At 37.7% G+C, this 23049-nt stretch overlaps 1 protein-coding gene across 1 annotated transcript in view; it reads left to right on the top strand.

Moving 5' to 3' along the window:
- The window catches only part of SV2C (synaptic vesicle glycoprotein 2C), an 87774-nt gene that overhangs the window by 7161 nt on the left and 57564 nt on the right, over positions 1-23049 (top strand). The window contains exon 2 of the mRNA XM_068423305.1: positions 15333-15513. Coding sequence (XP_068279406.1) covers positions 15333-15513 — 181 coding nt within the window. The remainder of the gene's footprint in view (positions 1-15332; positions 15514-23049) is intronic.

Genomic DNA, 23049 nt, shown 5'->3' with positions numbered 1-23049 from the left:
AGCTGTAGAGAAGGTGGACTCAATTTTTTTCTCAGAGGACCACAGGAGGCTGGAAATTGCAATCAGGGAACTTCTGGTATAATGAAGAAAGTTCACAGTGAGGTGGTCAGCCACTGGGACACATTGCACAGAGAAGCTGTGGTATCTCTTGGAGATTTTTCAAAAGTTGACTGAAGAAGGTCTGGAGCAGCATGATCTAGCTCTGAAGGTAACCCTGCTTTTAGCAGGAGTTGAGAATAGAGCTCCCCAAAGATCCTTCTCAACATGTTTTTCTGATTTTTTTTTTTCTGATTTATTAAAAAATAACTGTCTATAGATGTACAACACTTCCAGCTGCCTATAACTAAATGAGATATTGCAGTTGTTAACACTTGACTACACTTTTAAAGGAAAGACTGTTCTGAACACGTGGATTGTACACAGGCTTGCTGGTTTAAACACAGACTAGAGTCTGAATTTGTCTGGGCAAGATCATATAGCTTGAGTTATTTGTTCTCCTCCTGAGCCTGTATGGATTGTCTCTGGATCTTTTACAAATATGGGAGCATGTGACAAAATGTCAGGTAATAAAGGACTGCAGGACCTGAGTCCGACAGGACCATTCTGCAAATATTCAGGCATCTACACGCCTAGTGGGATTCTCCAACGTGTCTAGGCATCTCATTACATCACTAGACACCTTGCACACATCCTTACAGACATAAATATATGGACAAATCTGGAATCAAATTGTTATTCTCAGACTGTGGTTTCCCTTTTGCATGTTTGGATAGGTTTCCTTCATGTAACTTGTTGCTGAAGCAACAAACTTCCCTTTTAGAGAGATTTCTCTTGTGGATGTTCAAACTAAAATTATCTTAAGCAAAATTTTGTATTGAGTTTTCTTTGATATTCAGTTCTTGTGATACTCCTTTGTCTTCCCACCTATTAAGTAGCTATAAATTCTCTGCGTAGGCCAGATACCTAAAGACACCATAATTTGGAGGGGAGGAGGAGCTTTCTTGGGATTCCTAATCTTTTCTGAGGACTATGATTTAATATGGAAGCTAAAGATTTTGACTTTGCTAATGGATGTTTAAGTAAACACTTTATCACAAGCTTTTTCTTTTAGCCCATTGTAAATAAATGCACTTTTAAAGCTTGAAAAAAGGCCATGAAAACTAAATATATTGATCTCAATGATCAATTAAGATTACTCCTGTTTGTGAGTTCATTAAAGCTGTTTTTAACCAGCCTTGTTTATGCTAGGTTATGTTACACTTGTAGCTTAACTGAAATTCTATCTTCAGGGCCAAGTCCAGAATTTGAAGACTGAAAACTGGGGAAATATAATACTGAGCAGCTGATTTTCTGTTTCGCATTTCTTCTTAAAATTCAGACATTTAAGACTATTTCAAAACAAAATTTACTTCAGGTGTTTCTCTTATCTACTCAAGTCAATTGATACTTAGTTTTGACAGCATAGTTCCTCCCTATACTATGATGCAGAAGACACAGTTAACCATATATTTGACACTTCTTATTAAAAGGTCTACATTTTAGTAGATTATCACAAAACTGTCCTTACACAGCAGTGAGTATAATTCCTTCTGCTGCTGTAAGTAGGCATCTATGTATAGCACTGTTTTCTTCTATTGTTAAATATTACTATAGGTCATTAGATACAGGTGGGATATATTGCATGTTCCTGCATAGAATACAGTAGGAGAAAGTGAGCGTCTTCTGTTTATTAGCAGAGTACCAGATTTGTGATGACATAATAGACCACAAGTGACATGAAATAAAGGAAAATCAGGCTCTGCTACTCTGTATTTCAGTGTTATGTGTAGCTAGTAGATGTGCTCCTATAGAGTTGTACCAGATTTGTGATGACATAATAGACCACAAGTGACATGAAATAAAGGAAAATCAGGCTCTGCTACTCTGTATTTCAGTGTTATGTGAAGCTAGTAGATGTGCTCCTATAGAGTTGAAACTTCCAGGGAAAGATCCACGTTTTTATTATGGAAAGCATGTTGAAGTTCTTTTTCAAAATTAATTTAGACTTCAGGGATAGAGGAAGAGATTCAGAACTAATTTTTTAATGTGGACTCTTGGCCATGGTAAAAATTTTATTGAAGGGAGCACAGATGTCAAAACTTAGGTACTTATATATGGGTCTGAGAATTACTATATTCACAAGAAATGCATCTAGTTTAAGAATACTTACTGAAACCACAGCAGACCTTTGAGTGTGAGGAGTCTCATTGAAATAACAGTCAGAGTCCATTGCACTTACAGTTAATAGTAGTAATAAATCTTTAGTAGCAATAGAAAGATTTAGAAATAGAGCTGCAGTCACTGAAATGTGCACTCAATATTCCCGAGCAAGGTGAAAACTGGTCTATAGGATTAATGTCTTATTTCTTCAGAAGGAGATGCCAGAAATACAAATGGCATCATGCATGCTGTTCACCTTTGGTACAGCTCAGTTCCCTTACAATGGCATTATTAAAGTACTCCGACTGCAGTGCTTTCTCTGCTTGCTTTCCAAACACAATTATTTGAGGGAGAAAAATTAAAGAGACAGATCCTTATCTGTTCTAAGCAGTTACATTACATGGACCAGTGGAGACAGTGGTTACGTTTGCTTTTCTTTTCTGAGGGGAAAAAAGGGACAGTGGAGAGTATGCAATGTAATTTTTTTCTGTTACGAACTGGACTAAACCGGTATCACACAGAATATCACGGGCTTGTCACAAGACAGGAACTGGGAGCACAGATTTGAACCATTAATGAAATGCAGTGTATTCAGTCCTCTGTGCTGTTGGAGGCTCCCACTATAAGCTAGTATTTAGGGTGGGTCATAGCTGCCCTCCTTTTCTGAGGATGATGTTGTTCCCAAACCATCTTATTGACGATGGTGCTAAAGGGAGAACGCTACCACCATGTCAAATGTTTTTACTCTTTCACAGTGTTCTTGCATGCAGGTTTATTGAGCAATACACGCTGTTGGACACCATTAACTTACATGTTCACTCTTTGCTTTTAAGTGGTTCACCATTTAGCCTGAGGTTAAATATAATACTTCCCTGGCTCAACACCCAGTTTCAGTCATGCAGTTTTAACCTAAGTACCACACTCAATACAAGACATGAAATGACTGCATTGCAGTTAGTAGCTAGAGAGTCTTGGAGTTCGTATGCATTTTCAGCACTGCCAAATGCTGTTTTACCCAACTCATCTTTTGAGACCTCTATAAGTAATGTAATACTTACTTATTATTTTTTTTAGTTAAATGGACTTAACTACACTTGCATACCTAGGAATAATGTCAGAGATCAGTAAGTGTACATACAACTCGAAAAGTAGTAGGTCATTTTTTGAGCAAGACATTTGCTGCCCGAATATAACATTTCTTCAATATTTAAACTATGCTTGCTTCAGCTGAATTTGATGAGTACCGTGGGTATTGGGAAACTTGCTTTTATTTAAATGATAAAAAATACAGCCTGCAATTGGGATAATGTATGTACTTGTGAAGATTGTATGAGTAGCCAGGAAGATACTTGTACATTTAACCGCTTAAAAACATGCATTACCACCATGTGCAAATATGCCTATACATCTATTTGCACACAAAAATAAAGCTAAGTAATTATGCGCTTGTAGTTATTTTCAAATCTCTGTCTCGGAGATTGATTGTGTCTAAAACAGTTAAAAATCACTGGGCTGCTTTTTTATGCACTGTGGGTTATTTTCTGTCTCTGCCTATCCCATCACAGATCAGTGATTTTACCATTTATGTCACACAAATTTATAATCTTACAGAAGTAGCCAAAAGAAGGAAGTGCCTCACAATGAAAAGTCTGAGGGCCATGGTGATTTCACACATTTAATTTGTCTGTCGCCTCCACTTTTTCCACCCTCTCTCAACTGCCATGGGATCTCTGGCTGATGACACATCAATTCTTAAATCAATGTGTCAAATGTAGATTTTTAACCAAACTGAGCATTTTAAATAGCACTCTCTTCCAAGTCCCTGTTTGGTTAATTCTGCAACGTAGTTAAGTTATGATCTGCAGCCTTTCATTTATAGAAATGTTGATCTTCATGATTTGTGTATTTGTAGCTCTGAATTTTGCATCTTGCATCAAATGTTGAGCTATGAAATAAAAGAGGGGACACGCGAGCTCCTTGGCAAGAAGAAATGCTTTAACAGAGAAAGTGTTAATGAACTTCATTAAGACATGGAACAAACAATTTAATGGCTCTTTGTCACAGCTGAGTAAATGTCTTCCTATGCATTTTATCCATGGATTAATCAATCAAGGTTTTTACAACCTTTCAAAGTTTGGCTTGTCATTTTATCTTATATTTCAGTATTTTGAAGAATTGGAAGCAAATTGTATGTTCTGATGGATAAGGTTTGAAATAGCTGCTTATTCCAGACCTTTGGCTTGTTTAAGGGAATGTCATTGCTGAAAAGTATGGAACACAATTAATTTTCTAATCTACTCTGACTGCATTTTACTCCAGAGGTAATTCTTCCCTTGCGATGGGTACATCTATTGTCACTGTACACACCTGGTTCCCTTGTTTGAAGTACCACTTTGGTATTGTTTCAAATGTATGGAATACCACTACTTTCACAGCTGATGCAGAATCAAAGTCACTATAATGTACAAGTATAAATACTTAAATGAAGGAATAATACTGAATTACTTCTAAAATAGGTACTGCTAAAAATATTAATATGACATATGTAAATATTTTAAACTATTTATGCAGAAACTTGTTTAACAACAGCTATAGTGATAGTTAACAGTTTGTCCAGGACACAGTTATTTACTGACATTTATAATAAAGTTTATTTTTTCATTTTTTCTTACCCATGGACAAAGTGTCATCAAAGACTCACAGAAACCCATTTATCCGGCAGACAGATGTTTTTATCTGACTTTTTTGGGGGATTGTGGAAAGTTGGGAGGGTAATGTAAAGTCAGAAAATTAAGAAAATGGTGTAAAGTGACACTGGCTTTACATCCATAGTGTTAAAAAAGGTCTGCATTCTCAAGGATGAGCAAAAGTGGCCCATTTGCAAATTTGTTCATGTTGTGTTAGCTGGACTGAAATTATTTGCTGTATACTGGTTAGCACTGGAGACTCTCGTATGAAGTTGAGGCAGTATGGATGAACGTAACCCGTGTGATGCATGACTCCCTATTGTTCTGTGTGTTGCTTTTGTCTGGCATTTGTCAGACCTGCTCATTTTCACAGAGCACAAGTATTTTCCTAATCCGATAGAATTCAGGGCAATTTTCAAGGTTGGTTCTGAAGTTGCCACTAGCAAGTCTTGTTAAATGGAGATCATGAACTGATAGATACAGTAATCTAAACAATTTTCCATTTAGATGTTATAGCAGTGCCTCCTGGCACTATTGTAAATATGTAATTAAAAAGCCTCTTTAGCATCACCAGCACCTGCAGGTGTATTGGCACCATACAGAGGATTATTCTGATCTGTTATTCTTCACTGTGACATTGGATTAGTTAATCTATTTCATTGACTCTAAATGGGAAAGCAGAAAGATGTGGGACCATTAGCAATGGAAGTTTCCTTTTTCACTCACATGCTGTTGTGTTCTAGTTGAGGTAGACCGTGTCTCTTGTCAGACACTGGGAGATGTGTGAGTTTCAGCCCTTATTAATTTTGGTAACCTGTTCCTGATGAGGTTAGGCCTAATTCAGTGTCTTTTTCTGAAACCAGTGGGATGTCTTTGGTTTTGTTTTTTTTTAGATTATTTTTCTTAGTATCGTTTCTCTTCCCTGACTCTTTCACTGCATTGGAATAAAGGTAGTAAGAGCCACTGTATGGATGAAGCAAAATCAAAAAAAGTTATTTCCACCCATGTACAAGGAATGACATTTACACAGTACTGGAATATAGTTACAGTAAGGAGAGTTAATAGCTGACTAAACACTGAAGAAATAATCAACTGTTAGCTTTAATATTGTACAGATACCTTCACTAGGAGCAGTTTTATTAATTAGTTCTTAGTATCACATGCTTTGATTTGCTGAGTTGGATGCATCTGTTATTAATGTAGGTGTATAGACTTCAGGTCTTTTGTTTTAATTCAGCACTAATTAAAAGTTAGTGATATTCATGGACTCTGCTCTGTTTTGAGTCAGAAGCAGGACTGGCTTCTGGCAAATAAGAAATTAGCATTCAGGCAATAAAATGTGTAGTCAAAATGAACAGTTTTGATACGAAATGAGATTATTAGTGTAGATGACTGCGTGGGCAATTTAAAGCTTTACTGAAATAAATTCTTTTGCTTTGAAATTTAATTGATCCTAGCACATTGCACAGTGCTATGTGCTGTTCAGTCATGTGCAGCATTTATAATTATTCTGATTCTCAGGATTGCCATGGAAGTGCATTTCGAATTGCAAAGTCACAGCAATTTCTAGCATGACAGGGTCAGTTCAAAGATGGGCAACAAGTGCATTGAATTTAGCATCTAAACCTGAGAGTAGAAAAATCCAGAGGAACCTCAGCAGCTGCAGTGGAAGAAAACAGGAATTAGGGGTACTAGGACAGCTTAACTAGATGTGTTTTATCTGAAGCTCGTCTGTTAGGATTTTCTCGCTAATGCCAGAGGGAACTGTTGGATCAAAGGAGAAGGTAGTGCGAAAATAGTATGTTCAGTGATAGCACCTAGGGAATCTGTCAACAGCTTCACATGATCTCCTGGGATTACCTGAGTTTTTGATAAAGTCTGTGCTCTATATATTGCATATTGGTAACTACCATCATGTAGAAATATTGTTTATATGGGAAGAAAAATACCACATATTGGCTGGTTTTTACAGTCCCATGTTGCTAACTTTGAATGCTGATTGATTATTTCTGTTGTGAATATCAAGGAAGCAGTGCTTTGGTCTTTTTCTCTATAATGCATTGTTGAATTAGCTAGCCAAGCAATAGCAGGATGAAATAGCAGAGTGCTGCCATTTGCTGCAATAATCACTACCAGTATTCAGTTTGTAAATTATTCTAATGAAGAAAATGGAATAACTCTGATCAATCTTTTATTCTGAGAAATCTGTTATGGAATAAATAGAAATGATGCTAGCATCTGGTAGTAGGTGGCACTTTTTTAAAAGACTTAGTTATTGACATGATAACATTCTTAAAGCAGTGCTGATGATGACAATGTACTGCAAAGGTACCGGTTTACCATATTCTCTATTTTGCTGCCTTATCAGAAAATACAGCTGTGAAGAGTATTGCCCATCCTAGCAAGTAATATATTACCCGACAATCTCTGCAGTTACTGAGCTGCTTCTATGCATTTATTAGTTTATCTAATTTGGAACTGAGGAAAAGCAGGAGCAGTTATTCCTGTTGTTATTACAGTGTTTCGGTTAAAATAATATTTGAGTACACAGGAAACTCATCTGTAAAGACAGACTATTACTTCATTAGCAAAAAACCATGTATCAGCACACCTGCTTATGTAAATTTTAGATATATTATAGGGTGAACATCCCTAGAACTGTAAGGAGAGTTAATAGCATACAGACTCTTAAAGCAAGAAAATACTATGTTTTTTAAAATTAACAGATATTGTAAAGGTCCAGAGCTAGATCACCTTATTCTGCACTTAATACATAAATTAGAATTAGTCTCATTAGCCCAGTGAGAGGAAACATGGAGGCAAAATACCAATGATTTTCCTGTTGGAATTAAATTGAGCCTTAAACCACAAACACTGTAGGTTGTAAATCTCACACCTGAGATACAGGAAAGAAATCACAAGTACACGTTAGGCACATTATTATTATTAATTAACTAATTAACTAATTAGTTCTTTATATTTTTATTAAAAATAAAGTTAACTAATATCTGAATGAAATTTGCGTGAATGATTGTTGTGGGACCCTTTGACTTTCATGTGGATGGTATTTCTGTTATAGCACTGGAAAAGCTTTGGTCAAACCTTTCCAGCTATGAGATTTCATCTCCGGAGTTTCCTTCAGGGCGGACACATGCTGAAGTAGGTTCATGATTTGGAAATATATGCAAGTTTTTTTCCTAGAAAAAACTGTGTTTTTTTTTAAATTCCATAGAGAGGACAGAACTGTTCTCACTTCTCCTTTCCTCCTAAGAAAAACTATTATCTTCCTGGCCTCTCTTTGACCTTCATAAGAGCACAGCTGGATGATGAGTTTGGGTAGCCATGCCGTGAGACCATTTTCACATCAGTCTCAATGTTAAATCAAGACAAATATACTATAGGTATTTGTTGATCTAAAATTTTGTTGACCTAAAATTTTGTATTGTCACATTTTGTCTTGCGTTATGTGCTTTCTGCTTTTCAAGTATGCGATAAGGCCCATCCACTTAGTTTCGGTTGTCTTCCAACTATCTTGGAGGTTCCACAGTGGACTTCTATATCTACTTCTCTTTTTGAGTTCAGTTCTCTGGAAAATTTAGACTTGATCCTTTTGAAAGGGCAAAAAATATGAAAAAGAAGTGCGTTTATTTTTTTTTAAATTTCCATTTAATATTTTGTACTTTTTCTAGGCTCTATCTTTGTGAGGCTTCTCTTTAAAAGTACAGTACTTGGCTACCTCATGACGGTTTTCCTTTGATTAAATCAATCATCAAATTGTGCCTGCTGTACTATTACAAACCTATATTGTTTGAGTTGCTTGTGTTGCTGATGATGTCTTTTCCCCTATTATCTTAAACATTGTAAATAAGTTTCCACGTAGAACTGTTGAGTTACTTGCTCTTTCATTTTCCTGTCTATGCTGGTAAACTGAAAATGATCTTGCTTTTGCTCAGCATTGCTTTCAGTTCCATTTTCCATGGCTGAGTTCCTCTGTTGCATTTCATCAGTATTTGTCTGAGAACAGGATCATTTTGTCTGAGAACCAGATACAGTTCACTTGATTTCTATTCATGTGAAGTTTCTGGATTGGTATTAGATTAAATGTCATCAGATGTTTTGTAGGTATGTTTGAAAGTGGTATAAGGAGGTGCTTGTTTTCTTTTTTCTGACGAAGAAGCAGAGAGACTATTCATTGTATTGTTTTTGTTTGATTGATTTGAGCTATGAATTGTGCGCTATGAATTTTTGGTAGCCTTTACATCAGAACATTTCCCTGAGTTGTTTTCCTATGTAAACACTAGAGAAACAGACTTTTAGAAATCAATAAAAATTTTTTAAAACTTGTTTTGGATTGAAACAATATTTTTTAGTTTTCTTCCCTTCATGAAATGTTTCTGCATTGCTTAACATGTTTCAGAAGAGGAGACGAGGTTGTCTTTTTTTTCACTGATCTCAGTGGGATTTGGTATCTTCCTTCATCTCAGTGCACGTGAATTTATATCTTTCTTTAGTTATTACGGAGATAAAGTTGTCCTTTTTTACTGACTGTGAAGGATATCCAGAATGTCTTGTGCACTAAGCAGCTAAATGGTCTGTTATGTGAAGACTGGTCACTTTGGAATTACTACTACTAGAGGACTAAGCATACAGGTTATTCAGTTGCAAGTTGCACTCAAAGGTCCAAGAACTACTGCAGTGTGGCAATCACTGTACAAACTTGTATATTGAGATTAAAGAGCTTCAGCAGTCATTTAAAAATAGCTTTATACCTTTCATGTGTTTGAACAGATAAATCCTTTTACCATGATTGATAGAAATAATTCTAATAATGTAACAGTAAATAAAACTTGACTGTTTGTAAATATATATTAAACAGAAGAGCAAAAAGGTTCAAAATGAATGTGTAATTAAGCATCTGCACTAGATAGAATGAAATTGCAGATTGAAGCCTGTCTGCAGCTGTCCTGAAAGGGAATGCAGGAGTGGATTAATCTGAAGAGTAGTAATAGAAGAAGAGCCTGATATGCTGTGGCATTTGGGCATTTGCGTATATTGCATATTATTAGGTAAGAGCAATCATTTAACATCTGAAGTTAAGACACAAAATGATTGCTGTGGGAAACAGCTAGCATTTAGATAAAGGAAATCCATGGCTTGAGAAGCCTTGAACTTGCAAAGACTCATGCAAAATTTTGATTTTAGTTGATCTGGTGTCTGGCTCACACATTTGTTGGAAAACTGTACTCATCAATTTTTTCAGATGTCTGAACAATTGAGGTTTTACTCCTTTAACCACTTAGATCTACACCTTGAAAATTTACCATTTCATAAATATAGCACTTGTTGTTCCACCACTTCAAGCACTGTTTAGAGAAAAGAAGAAATAGTTGTTACAAAGGAATATTTGTTTGTAGCAGTTCTTCATGTAAGAATGTTGGAGTGTTAATATCTCTGAGGTGGTGAATGGCATAATGTAGCAAATAAGAACTGAAGATCCAATATTCTGACTACACTGATGGTTTCAGACAACCAAAGACAGTTGCTTTAAAAAATCGAGTTCTTCTGCCAATTGTAGAGTTACTACAGTTTTCTTATATGTGTCATCTTAATGTAAAAGTGTTTGCTTTAATTATCTCCTATTATAAACAGTTAATTAGATGTTATGTTTGACTGTAGTTAGTTGCTGCATGGGTTGCGATTCTTTTCAAAGTCTTTTCTGATCAAAGAAACTAATAACAGATTATAATTAAATATAGTTCTGAAACATTATAATCTTTAAACTTGGAGTATGCTCTTTAAACAAAGATAAATCTGGATATTCTTACTCATTATGCTACTTACAGGCATTGGAGTTCTTCACTATGAATTGTTGCGTTCTAAACAATAGCATATGGGGAGATCCTAGTACAAGTAAATAAAACACTAAGTAAAGTACAATATAATTCTTATGAAAGGAGTTTTTTTCCTCTTGGAGCTGCCATAGTATCACATTTATAATCTCATTTTCCAAAATATAAATAATATTTTAATCTTATTTTTAGGTCTTCTTTTTAATGAGAGTACTTTTTCCAGTGGTATGAAATACATTCCTCACTCAGACAAATCACCTAAACAACACAATAGGAAAAAACAGCTTGAGGCTAGTTTTATATCTACTTTATAATAGGTGTGTTAAAGCAAAAGACAACCATCCGTGAGTCCCATAGCTTGAGTCTCTCTGTTGCAAGGAAGTCTGGCTTTACTTTCATTGCTTTATTTTCTCCCAGTGAAGTGTATACTTGCAGACTGATTTCTGCAGTCATGTCTATCATTTAGATACCAGGCTGTGAATTGCAACAGACAGTGGCAAGTAATGAAATTATGGCAGCACAGGGAGTAAAATACTCTTTAACTGAACCTCAGTGACTGATCATGCATGTATTCTTATCCCATTGCTTAATTGCCCATAACTAGCATTTGGATACTGAGGGAGTTCTTGGTCAGCTGCTTTGTGAGGTTAAGCTGTTGCCTGCAACCTGAAAGATGCTGTGTGCACATCTATTTAAAAAATATCTAGCCACCTGGTAGCCAAAGTGTGTGCATGGTGTAAACCAATTCCAGACTTGGGTCCTCTCATCTGAAGAGGACGCAAGCATGTATTTTGTACAAGGGGGAAAATCATTGATCTATGCAGCATTTCTGTTGTGGAAAGAAAATACAAGTTGTTAAAACTTGGTAAAAGAACAATAGAAGAGAATATTCATTTTAGCATGGCATGAGTTTCTTTTCAGCTGCCACTTACCTCTTCTCAGTGCCATTCCACCAAACGACAGAGTTTGAGATTACACGTTACTTTGTGGGGAAAATCAAAGACTTACATTACAGCTATCATTAGTACTCTTTGTATTTTAAAATAAACTTTAATTTTTGAAAATATGTTTCTAGGATCATGCTGGCTGTCAAATCAATGTGTGCCTTGTGCTGTGTAAGCTAACCTTTTTAGAGGCACAGGTGTGCTGTACCAAAAGAAAAAGAAAAGCAGCCTGTTTTGTGATCAGTCGCAGCTGCTCGAAAAGGGAGTACCACCTTCAGGATGACATGCTAAATTAAAATCTATATACATACATGTACACCCATACAATAATTGTTTTGATGACTGGTGTTTAAAGGTAATGAGAAAAGGGAGCAAGCTCTGTCCAACAGCAGGTTATTTAATTTTTACATATATACATTTATGCAAAGTGTAATATGTGATTTATGAAAGGTGTACAAAAAATTATAGTGTTTTCCTCATGAGATTTATATTCTGACCAGTGGCATGACATAATAAACGGGAGCTACAAAGGTTGGAAAGGAAGGGATGATGAAGGGTAAAATGATAATCTGTGTATTTGCATTTGTTAGGTGGTTGTTCAGCTATTTTAATTGTTCATAGTTAGAGTACTCCTTTGCCATTTGTCACTTTTATGGCTTATTGTGAATATTGCTGTGGAGGGGAAAAGTTCTTAGAGAATGATTTGAAAGTTGAGAGGAAGAGGACTTCCTTTATGGGCTGCAGGCAAGGCTATGTTCTGTATAAAGAGAGACAGAAAGTATGAAAAAGAAGACAGACAGGAAAATACACTGAAACAGTTATCATTGGTAGCTGCAGTAGGTTCAGGGTGGAAAACATACAGATCTTTGGTGAGGGAGAGGGGTTGTGGAGGATCTGCAAGGCAATTAGGAAAAAATTCAAAGTTAATATAGTGAGAAACAGTAAGCTAATGGTGCTGCTCAGAGAGCAGTTTATTTACAGCAGTTTATTGATAGGAGGAATATTGTTTTTAGCAACATCTTTTGAATGCTCTTCAGGAGAATTACATGGGTATAAGCGAGGCCAAAGCACAGTACAATGACCAAAGGACTTGTCAACAAAAAGAAAGCTTGATGTTTTTAATCTCTCAAGAATTGGTAACTTTTTTCTTTAATTGTTCATAGTGTTTTGATATTTCTGTGCATCACAAGAAAAGTAGTTACTTGGTAAAATAAAGAGTATTTGCATAAAATATCTCAAAATTATCTATATAAAAAAATACAAACCTATTTAATTGGCCTTCTCTGAGTATTTCTAATATTAGTGTTGACTGGGAAAGCCCAACAACGTTTATTTATGAATCAAAGTAAGGAATTTCACTTTAAGAGTAAAAATTAACCATTTTATTTGCCTTTTTGAAATCAGTCTGCTGGCAATGCAGCTATTGAACTATTTTTGCTAAATTCTTTCAACTAATATTGACAAGCAAGCACCAGCTCTTCTGGATGGAGTTTCCAAACTGCTTATGAGTACTGGTCTACCTGCAGCATGGTACAGTAACCTTGCCCACAGGAGAGATCTTAAAACCGTTGAGCAAATATGCTAAGCCACTCGCCAAGCTTTGTCTGTTTAGGACCAGAAAATGTATGAGCTGTGCGTGCATTCTCAGGAAAATCTCAATTATTGGGATAAAAATTTCTGATCAGAATGAAGGAGCTATCTGATAAAGGTCTATTGCTAAACACCTCTAAACCGAAAAGAATATTATAGTGTCTGTGTCCTTCCTGGGATAAGAGGAAAGAGAACAATAATATCTTAGTAATTCTGCAAATTCTGGATTTACCCACATTCTCAGCAATATCCTTTGATGAAAGACTAAGACCCCAGTAGTAGCTAGAAAAACTCCATTGACAAAAATTGTTTTGAGAAGACATTTAACTGCTGTTCTTAAGGAGCTTGTTGCTCTTGCTTAGGTAAAGAGATAGTTAATGTTCCTGTGATGAGCAGCAATGGATCTGTCATCCTGTCCTGAGGGACTCACGGAGTAGACAGTCAGTCTAGAAATATCCTGTTCTTATTATATGTTGGCTAAAAAGGTAGCTGCAGAAAAAACTGACTTGCTGGTATTGGTCACCATCAACAGCAAAGGGCATTGATAAAAGCTTCATACTCACCTGACCAAAATATAACTCTCTATCTCACTAATATACATGTAACACAATGTGTGTTCTATCAAATGTTTTAAAACGATGTCTCATGAGGAAGCAGTGGTGGAAACTACTTGCACAAAACATGAGGGGGAACAGGGACATTTTGGGGTGCATGAGACTCTGCAGATGTCAGCACTTCAGATGTTAACATCTGGAATTCCAAGCATGGAAATATTGATGAGTGACCTCTACATTAATATGCAGTTAACCAAGCCCAGGCATTTAAGTGTTTTTTTCAGCTTGCTTTCCCTTCCAACTACCTTCTGCAGGGCAGAGGTGATTCTTTTGGAAGCCAGAATTTTACACAATACCAATTAAAGCCCAGCAGAGTTGCTGGGGAATTTGTCCACTCTTGTGGCTGATCAAAAAGAGACACAGGACAAGGATTGCTAGTAATTTAGCTGCTTCCAGCTATTTTATATCTAATTCCTGCTCTGTAGTAGACATATAAGATGGCAGCAACTGCCAGGTAGGTAAAACCCAATATGGAAAGTTGAATAAGAAAGTAGGTGGAAAAAGAATTACATGTATCAAATGAAATACAAATCTGGTTGGTTCTGTCCAAAGCTCGGGAATTACTTTTTCTTCTGACAGTCTGCTCAATGTGTTGTGCATCTTTGCCAGATGTCCCACAGAAGGTTTGTCCCTGGAAAGCAAATAATATACAATATGCTAAGATGTGAATGGTCAAAGTGTTAAATATTTCAACTTATCTTTCTGTGGGAAAGTATTTCACATTGAAAACATCATTGACCTTAAAAAAAAATCAGCTCAAAATAATTTTTCGCTATCGCATTTTAATGCATGTAGCTAAACTGTGATGTATCTGTTCAACACTCTTTGGAAAAAAAAAACACAAAAACAAACCATTCCAGTTCTTTTCTATATACAGGACAGTGCCTTTTTAAATAAAACAATACCCTAAAGTAGGAGGAAGAAAAAGTACAATTGAGCTGGACATCTTTGGTTCTGTATATCTCAAATGGAAAGTGTCTGTTTCATAATCAGCTTTCTTTAGACTTAGCACATCTTACTCTCAGTGATTAATTTCCTACAGGACTTCTTATATTCTAGAAATGTTCAAACGATTTTTTTCTGTAGGGGAAATTATAATTTTTGCAGTATTTAACATGAATGTAGCTTATTACTGAGGAAATAGTGGTATTCTTTATCCCATTCAGTCTTATTTGCCTATATTTTAATTGTTTCAGCTAGAGGCACCTTGTTTAATAATTTTATTAAGCTTCAGTGTGTCTGGTAACAGATGACAAAGACACAGTAGGAAACCTGTTCTCCTTAGATACACTTGCAAAGCTACACACATAATTTCTATTCACTGAGAAAGGAGAAATTAATCTCTATACTATTTGTTTTGTAAATATAGAAGATCAGTTATTTTTGATGTGGTCAATTGTGGTCAGTTATGTAGCTCACAAAACAACATTTTCTTTTTGTGTATTGCAGGTAGCATAGTGTACCTTGGGATGATGGTGGGGGCATTCTTCTGGGGAGGCTTGGCAGACAAGGTGGGAAGGAGACAATCACTCCTGATATGCATGTCTGTCAATGGATTCTTTGCCTTCCTTTCATCATTTGTCCAGGGCTATGGCTTCTTCCTCTTCTGTCGCTTGTTTTCTGGATTTGGGTAAGCTCCTCTGGTTTTGTTCATTTCCACAATTCTGTAAGTTAATAAGACTTAGCTGTTTGCAAAAGCACATTATTTAATGTAGAATACAGTCTGTGTCGGCGGTGAGAAAATTAAACAAGGTAGCTGCTACACTCCTAAATAACAACCTGAAGGGGAAGAATAGAGGTCCCTTCCAACCCTAACCATTCTGTGATTCTGTGATTCTGTGATTCTGTAATAGTGATTTTAGGAAAAAGTCACAGACTGCAAATTGGGAGATTGAGTTCGTTCTTATTTTGCAACAGACATGCTTTGTGAACTTGATCAACTTGCTTAACTCTTTTATGCCTCAGCTTTTCTATGTATTACATGTTCAGTCAGCAAAATAATACCCTCCTCACAGGCATACTGTAAGATTTCATAAATATTTGCAAAGTTTCTAGAATCTTTGTGTGCATAATATTGTTTATAATACCAGTGCAGTCAAGACTGTCAAATTTAATATGGGGCCCTAGAGTGTACTTGCTCTCTCCAGAAGAATGGTGTTTGTGGCCCTGTGTTTGCTTTACTTTTCATTTAAATAGCTTCTCAGTTATTTGTAATGGTGAACTAAGTTTATAATTTTAAACTTACATGTACAGTGACTGAGACACACAAGTAAATTACCACGAGAAAGCTTCTACCTTTACTACACCCTGGGATAATCAAGACCTCTGTTCTGCAGAGCAGTTAGTTTAGCACTTCTGGTAATTGCTTGATTCAGCTCAAAACTCCCAATTACAATTTTTAGGATGTCAATCTTTAGGATGCTGCACAGACAGGAGCTGGTGTGAGCACAGTATGCTGTGTCATAACGTCATGCACATGAAGTTCCCTGCTTGTATGGTTTGTTTTTATAGCCATAGTGCACTAGCACTGTTGTGTGATTTATGTGGTTTTAGAAACCTCTTGAACTGGTCTGGAGTAGGGCTAGAAACTCACACCAAAAAGAAATTACCATAGCACTAAGTACTATTAAACTGATTTAGGAAGGGGAATAGAAGGGTAAGTGAAGAGAGGAAGGAGATGTGAGGAGTCCTCTTGCTAGAAGAACCTCCGTAATCTGTCACCAAATTGTCAGATATGACTTTAAAAGAGATCAAGAAGAAATGGCAACTGTTCTAATTCTTAAAAAAACTTAGAAGAACAAACCAAAGAAATCACATCCAGCTTTACATGTTTTTTGTGTCATAGATCACTATCAGTTCCAGGTACTATGCTTTGTCTCTCCATAGAGAAATAGAGAAACGTTGATTATGTTGCATGATACTTTCACTCTTCCATGATCCTGCCAAAGTCCGGAAGCTTGTTGTATTCCTGATTAGCCTGCTCAGTTCATGAGGGCAGTGCTGGACTCTTGTGCCACAAAGGTCTGTCTTTTGGCAGACAGGTTTGTGACACTGTTGGCTTTCACCTAGATTGTCCCTCTTGGGGCATACAGCAAAATATGTAATTGTCATGCCTCATGCCAAACTTGTCAACAGGATCTCCTTCTCACCTGTAGTAGTAGCTACAGTGCCTGTAGCTTTTCTCGTGATAGATGTCCTGGATTGGGAAGCATGTTCTATTGTGTACTCAGCTTATGATTAATGGTCTTTGAAGGAGCAGGCCCTTCATATCTGTATTTTATACCTCTGTGTGGGTCCCCACTGTGTCCAAAGTCCTCCTACCTCATCTTTGAGAGCTGCATGAATAAATAATAGATGATTTGCCACCATGTACTATGTTTTAAATGCCCCCTCCCCCCAAAAAGCCCCAACCAACCCACAATAACAACAAAAACAAGACAGCATGAGCTGCAGGATCATTCCTCATAGCAACTACTGCAGAGAAAGGTTCATAGCTGGCTCACATTTTCACATTTGCTTTTTTTTTGTTCAAAGACCAGATTTCGCACCAGAATAACCTCCTTCAGCTGGTATCAGAGTTGCGTTGTAAAAGCCATTGGGTTCCTAGAAATGAATCTGTGCTTCATACCCTCGAGATGAGGGAAAGCTCTTCCTTTTTCTGTTTTCACTGTTTGCCTGTGGTGATGCAGTTTTTCCACCAGACACTTCATATTTGGAGCCCTTCTTTTTCATCTGCTCACTCTCTCTCAGAGAAGGCTTACTTTTCAGTTAAGAACCATATTCAAGATGGTATTTGTGTTACATCTGTCTTTCCTCTGTTTTTTGATCCCATTTTGGACATGATCTTATGTTGAGAGCAGCTGTAACAGCAGCAAACTCATCATATGCAAAGCACCAAGAAAGAAGGAAGAGGCTAGAATGTTCCAGCTGCAGAGGCAGCAAAGTAAAGTCTTTTCACTTTTAAACAGCTGGGCACAAATATACCCACTGTTAGAGTATATATGTCTTACAGGTCTCTGTTTCCAGGTGCTTTGCATCAGCTGCTGTGGAAGAAGGCAAACTCTTTTTGGTATCGCTCACTGCAGAACTCCCAGATGTTTGCTCCAGCTTTGAAGCCTTATCTTCTTGCAGTATGGCAGGAAATTCGCTTCAACAGTTTGAATTATATCTTGAACATTTATTGCATTCTTTACTACATCCCATGTCTTGCTCAAATAAAAAAGAAGTTGTGTCAGTTGAATGGGAATAGAAATTCAGCTTGATTTCTCATTAAAAGCTTTCCTCATTTTAGACATCCTGTCTTTGGACAGTAGTTGTCAGTTCCCCTTCCTTTGGTGGAAGACACTGAATATTTATCTCTGTTACCAATGGAGGAGGCTTTGTTCCAGTAATTTTGTGTGAATCAAAGACCCCAAATATGAAATAGGAATAATTTTAAGCAAGGAACTGAATGATATGTTTTGAAGGCAAAATCGTGTTGTTACTCAGATTGGAGAAGAGCTTTCTGAAGGGGCAGAGAGTTATCTGGACGATTTCATATAATTAAAAGTCAATAAAATGTTAAGAAGTATTCAAAAGTTGTAAAATCATTTAGGTGTATAAAGTTTAAACTGGTCTGTTATCTTCTGGATAATATAAAAATAGATTAAGAAGCATGAAAAATAAAACCAGTATCTATCTGATAGAAGATTTTATTTATAAAAAATACTACAAAATAGATTCTCAGAGTCTCTTGCAATCAGAATGTGTTTATAGAAGTAAACTGCTCAGGAAAAAAACATCCTTTCAAATAATTTTTCTTGCATCTGAAAAACCTAAAACTAGTAAAAATTTTGCATGCAAACGAGTTATTTGGAATAGAAAACAGTATAGATAATATTAAGATATTGCTGGGTAAAGGGCATTGAGGAATATGAAAATCTGAAAGGTGAACTTAAGCTAGTGAAAATAATGAAGAAATGTGGGACAGTCTGCAAAATCATTTCCTTTTATGGAAAATAATATCAAAACTGTGATTCTTCCATTGATTAATACAAAATCAAAACTCAAAAGGATATTGAATCCCAAAGCCTGATAAAGGTCTAGGAGGGATTTAGACATGTTTCCCTACAAAGTAAAAAAACGTAGGCAAGAAACTGTGAGCTGTATTCATCATTAGCCATTGGGGGAATGTGCAAAGATTCATCATCAAAAAGCATGTTGTTACATCTGTCTTTGAAATTGTCAAAGGAAGGTTTCTCTGATATCAGAACATGACTCATAACATTGCTGCTAACTTGAGTGGAACTGGACTTGTTGCCTATTCAGCAGTGCCACTGTGAAGCATTATTCTGAACTACAGAATTTTATCTAATTTCCATTACAAAAAAAATTATATTTAATCTATTAGTTTACTATTTTTGATACTTCTAGATAATTTTAGATGCACTTTTTCTAAGTACAACTCAATTTAGAATAAAGTGCTTAAAAGTGCACTATATATTTGTATTATCCCAGCAAATTTCATTTTAGTTGCTTTGAAATAACAATTTGGGAAAATGTATCATGCTTATCCAGCCCAAATGTTGCTTCTAAAAGTAATCAAAGTTTTCATGCAGGAAAAATCTAGCTGAAATAAATATCCTGAGATGAACTAGTTTAGAAATTCTTCAGATAACCTCATATGTTTGCTCCCAGATGAAACTGATTCTTTTTCATAAGCAAAGTAAAAAATGCTAAATAAATGTGTCCTATTTTACAAACCAGATATTAAGTTCAGACTACAGAGATTTCTCTTAATTTGCCAAAATTGCCACTTTCACCAAATTTCCTCTCCAAACCCGCAGAAATATTAGGAAATACAGCTTAGATGTGGTTAACTTATGTAAATAAAAGCTATTGAGAAGCCTTTATCGTGCCTGTTGCCCCTTGTGAAAAAGAGTCTCTCTCAAGATGTACTATCATGTGGTGTTTCTTTTCCAGGAATCTTTGGACTATACTTCATTAAACCTGAGACTTGCCTTTAGACAGCTTTCTTAACCCTTCCTCAGAAAATATCTCTAAAGCTACCTGCAGTAGTCCTTCCACATTACTGGGATGTATCAAAAAGTGCTGATGTCAATGTAGTAGCACTAAACTCATTATTTAGATCTTTTTTCAAACTCTTCACATTCTTGTGCAGAATCAACAGTTAGCAAAAATCCAAAACTGAGGACGAAGTTTCTTGTAACTACTGGTTTTGAGGTGATTGCCTGTGCAAATTCACCCATGCTGACTTTTACCACCACTTTTGTATATTTTATGTTGTGGCAAGAAACTCTTAGTGTTGTATATTGCCCTTCTCTGAATGGCCAAGACGGGAAGGACATGCAAGAAGTCCATATGCATAACAACTGTAAAAATGTTCCATCAGACATATGGACCATGTGGACACAGCACAAGATGGCTGGTCTACACAAGCAGTTGCCTTCAGGAACTTCAGATCTAGACCAACAGGCTGCTTTTATAACTGTGTGTCATCAGTATTTAGTATCAAGTTGTATTTATCTTTTACCTCTTCATACCCACTTGCTCCATTTCTTTCTCATGAAATAGCTTGTGTCCTCTCACCCTCTAAAGGCTGTAAGCCTTCTGCCTCTAATTCCTCTCTAGCTCCCAGCTGTCTACCACCCATGGCTATCAGTGTTTTTACACTGCAAGCTAATGAATAGCTCTGCAGGTGACTGGCTTCAAAGCTGATAGCGTATGCCAAATGGCACATATGAATCTCAGTCAAGCCAAGGAAGCAGTTGGCAGGGTTGAGTTTTCCAAATAGCTTTAACCCAGCCCTTGTGGCTTCAGCTGTAGGTAAAGGTTGACTCATGTAAACCTGGGATAGCTGGGAGACAAGTGGTCTTTCCTAAGACTGTTAGGAGAAGAGGACAGTATTCTTATGAGAAAAGGAAGATTATACAAAAGGGAGAGAAAGACCATACAAGGAAAACATGCAAATAAGGTAGAGAGCCTACATGACAGAAAACCATCAAAAGAAAAAATATAGAATGATAGAATCATTTAGGTTGGAAAGGACCTTTAAGATCATTGAGCCCAACCATTAACCTAACACTGCCACATCAACCACTAAACCATGTCCCTAAGCACCACATCTACATGTCTTTTAAATACCTCCAGAGATGGTGACTCAACCACTTCCCTGGGCAGCCTGTTCCAATGTTTGATAACCCTTTCAGTGAAGAAATTTTTCCTGATATCCAATCTAAACCTCCCCTGGCGCAACTCGAGGATATTTCCTCTTGTCCTATTGCTTGTTACCCGGGAGAAGAAACCAACACCCACCTCACTACAACCTCCTTTCAGGTAGTTGTAGACAGCAATAAGATCTCCCCTGAGCCTCCTTTTCTCCAGGCTAAACAACCCCAGTTCCTTCAGCCTCTCCTTATAAGGCTGGTGCTCTAGACCTTTCATAGAATCATAGAATAGAACGGTTTGGGTTGGAAGGGTCCTTAAAGATCATCTAGTTCCAACCCCCCTGTGATGGGCAGGAACACCTTCCACTAGACCAGGTTGCTCAAAGCACCATCCAACCTGTCCTTGAACACTTGCAAGGAGGGGACATCCACAAGTTCTCTGGGCAACCTGTTCCAGCGTCAACCCCCCTGTGATGGGCAGGGACACCTTCCACTAGACCAGGTTGCTCAAAGCGCCATCCAACCTGGCCTTGAACGCTTCCAGGGAGGGGATATCCACAACTTCTCTGGGCAACCTGTTGCAGCGTCTCACTACCCTCCCAGTAAAGAATTTCTTCCTGATATCTAATCTAAATCTACCCTCTTTCAGTTCAAAACCATTAACCCTTGTCCTATCACTTCATGCCCTTGTAAAAAGTCCCTCTTCAGCTTTCTTGTAGGCCCCCTTCAGGTACTGGAAGGGTGCTAGAAGGTCTCCCTAGAGCCTTCTCTTCTCCAGGCTGAAGAGCCCCAACTCTCTCAGCCTGTCTTCATAGGAGAGGTGCTCCAGCCCTCTCATCATCTTCGTGGCCCTCTGTTGGACTCGCTCCAATAGGTCCATGTCCTTCTTATTTTGGGGGCCCCAGAGCTGGACACAGTACTCCAGATGGGGTCTCTCGAAAGTGGAGTATAGGGGCAGAATCCCCTCCCTCGACCTGCTGGTCATGCTTCTTTTGATGCAGCCCAGAATACGGTTGGCTTTCCTGGCTGCAAGTGCACATTGCTGGCTCATGTTGAGCTTCTCGTCAACCATCACCCCCAAGTCCTTCTCCTCAGGGCTGCTCTCAGTCCATTTTCTGCCCAGCAGGTATTTGTGCTTGGGATTGCCCTGACCCACATGCAGGACTTTGCACTTGCCTTTGTAGAACTTCATGCAGTCCACACGGGCCCACTCCTCAAGGCTGTCAAGGTCCCTCTGGATGGCATCCCTTCCCTCCCTTTGTCGACTGCACCATACAGGTTGATGCCGTTGGCAAACTTGCTGAGGGTGCACTCAATCCCACTGTCCATGTCGCTGACAAAGATGTTAAACAGGACTGGTCCCAATACTGACCCCTAAAGAACATCACTCGTCACTGGTCTCCACTTGGACATCAAGCTGTAGACTGAAACTCTTTGAATGCGACCATCCAGCCATTTCCTTATCCAGAGTGGTCCATCTGTGGTCCACCAACTTTGTTGCCCTTCTTTGGACTCTCTCTAGCACCTCAATGTCTTTCTTGTAGTGAGGGGCCCAAAACTGAACACAGGATTTGAGGTGTGGCCTCACCAGTGCTGAGTACAGGGGGATGATCGCTTCCCTAGTCCTGCTGGCCACACTTTTTCTGATATAAGCCAGGATGCTATTGGCCTTCTCGGCCACCTGGGCACACTGATGGCTCATATTCAGCCAGCCATCAATCAATACCCCTAGGTCCTTTTCCACCAGGCAGCTTTCTAGCCACTCTTCCCCAAGCCTGTAGCAGTGCATGGGGTTCTTGGGACCCAAGTGCAGGATCCGGCACTTAGCCTTGTTGAACCTCATACAGTTGGCCTTGGCCCATCGATCCAGCCTGTCCAAATCCCTCTGCAGAGCCTTCCTACCCTCAAGCAGATCAACACTCCCGCCCAACTTGGTGTCGTCTGTTGACTTACTGGGGGTGCACTCGATCCCGTCATCCAGATCATTGATAAAGATATTG

Source organism: Nyctibius grandis, chromosome Z (assembly GCF_013368605.1).
Source record: "Nyctibius grandis isolate bNycGra1 chromosome Z, bNycGra1.pri, whole genome shotgun sequence".
Taxonomy (NCBI): Eukaryota; Metazoa; Chordata; class Aves; order Nyctibiiformes; family Nyctibiidae; genus Nyctibius; species Nyctibius grandis.
Note: the sequence above shows the minus strand (reverse complement) of the source record. Positions and strands in the feature narration are given on the sequence as shown.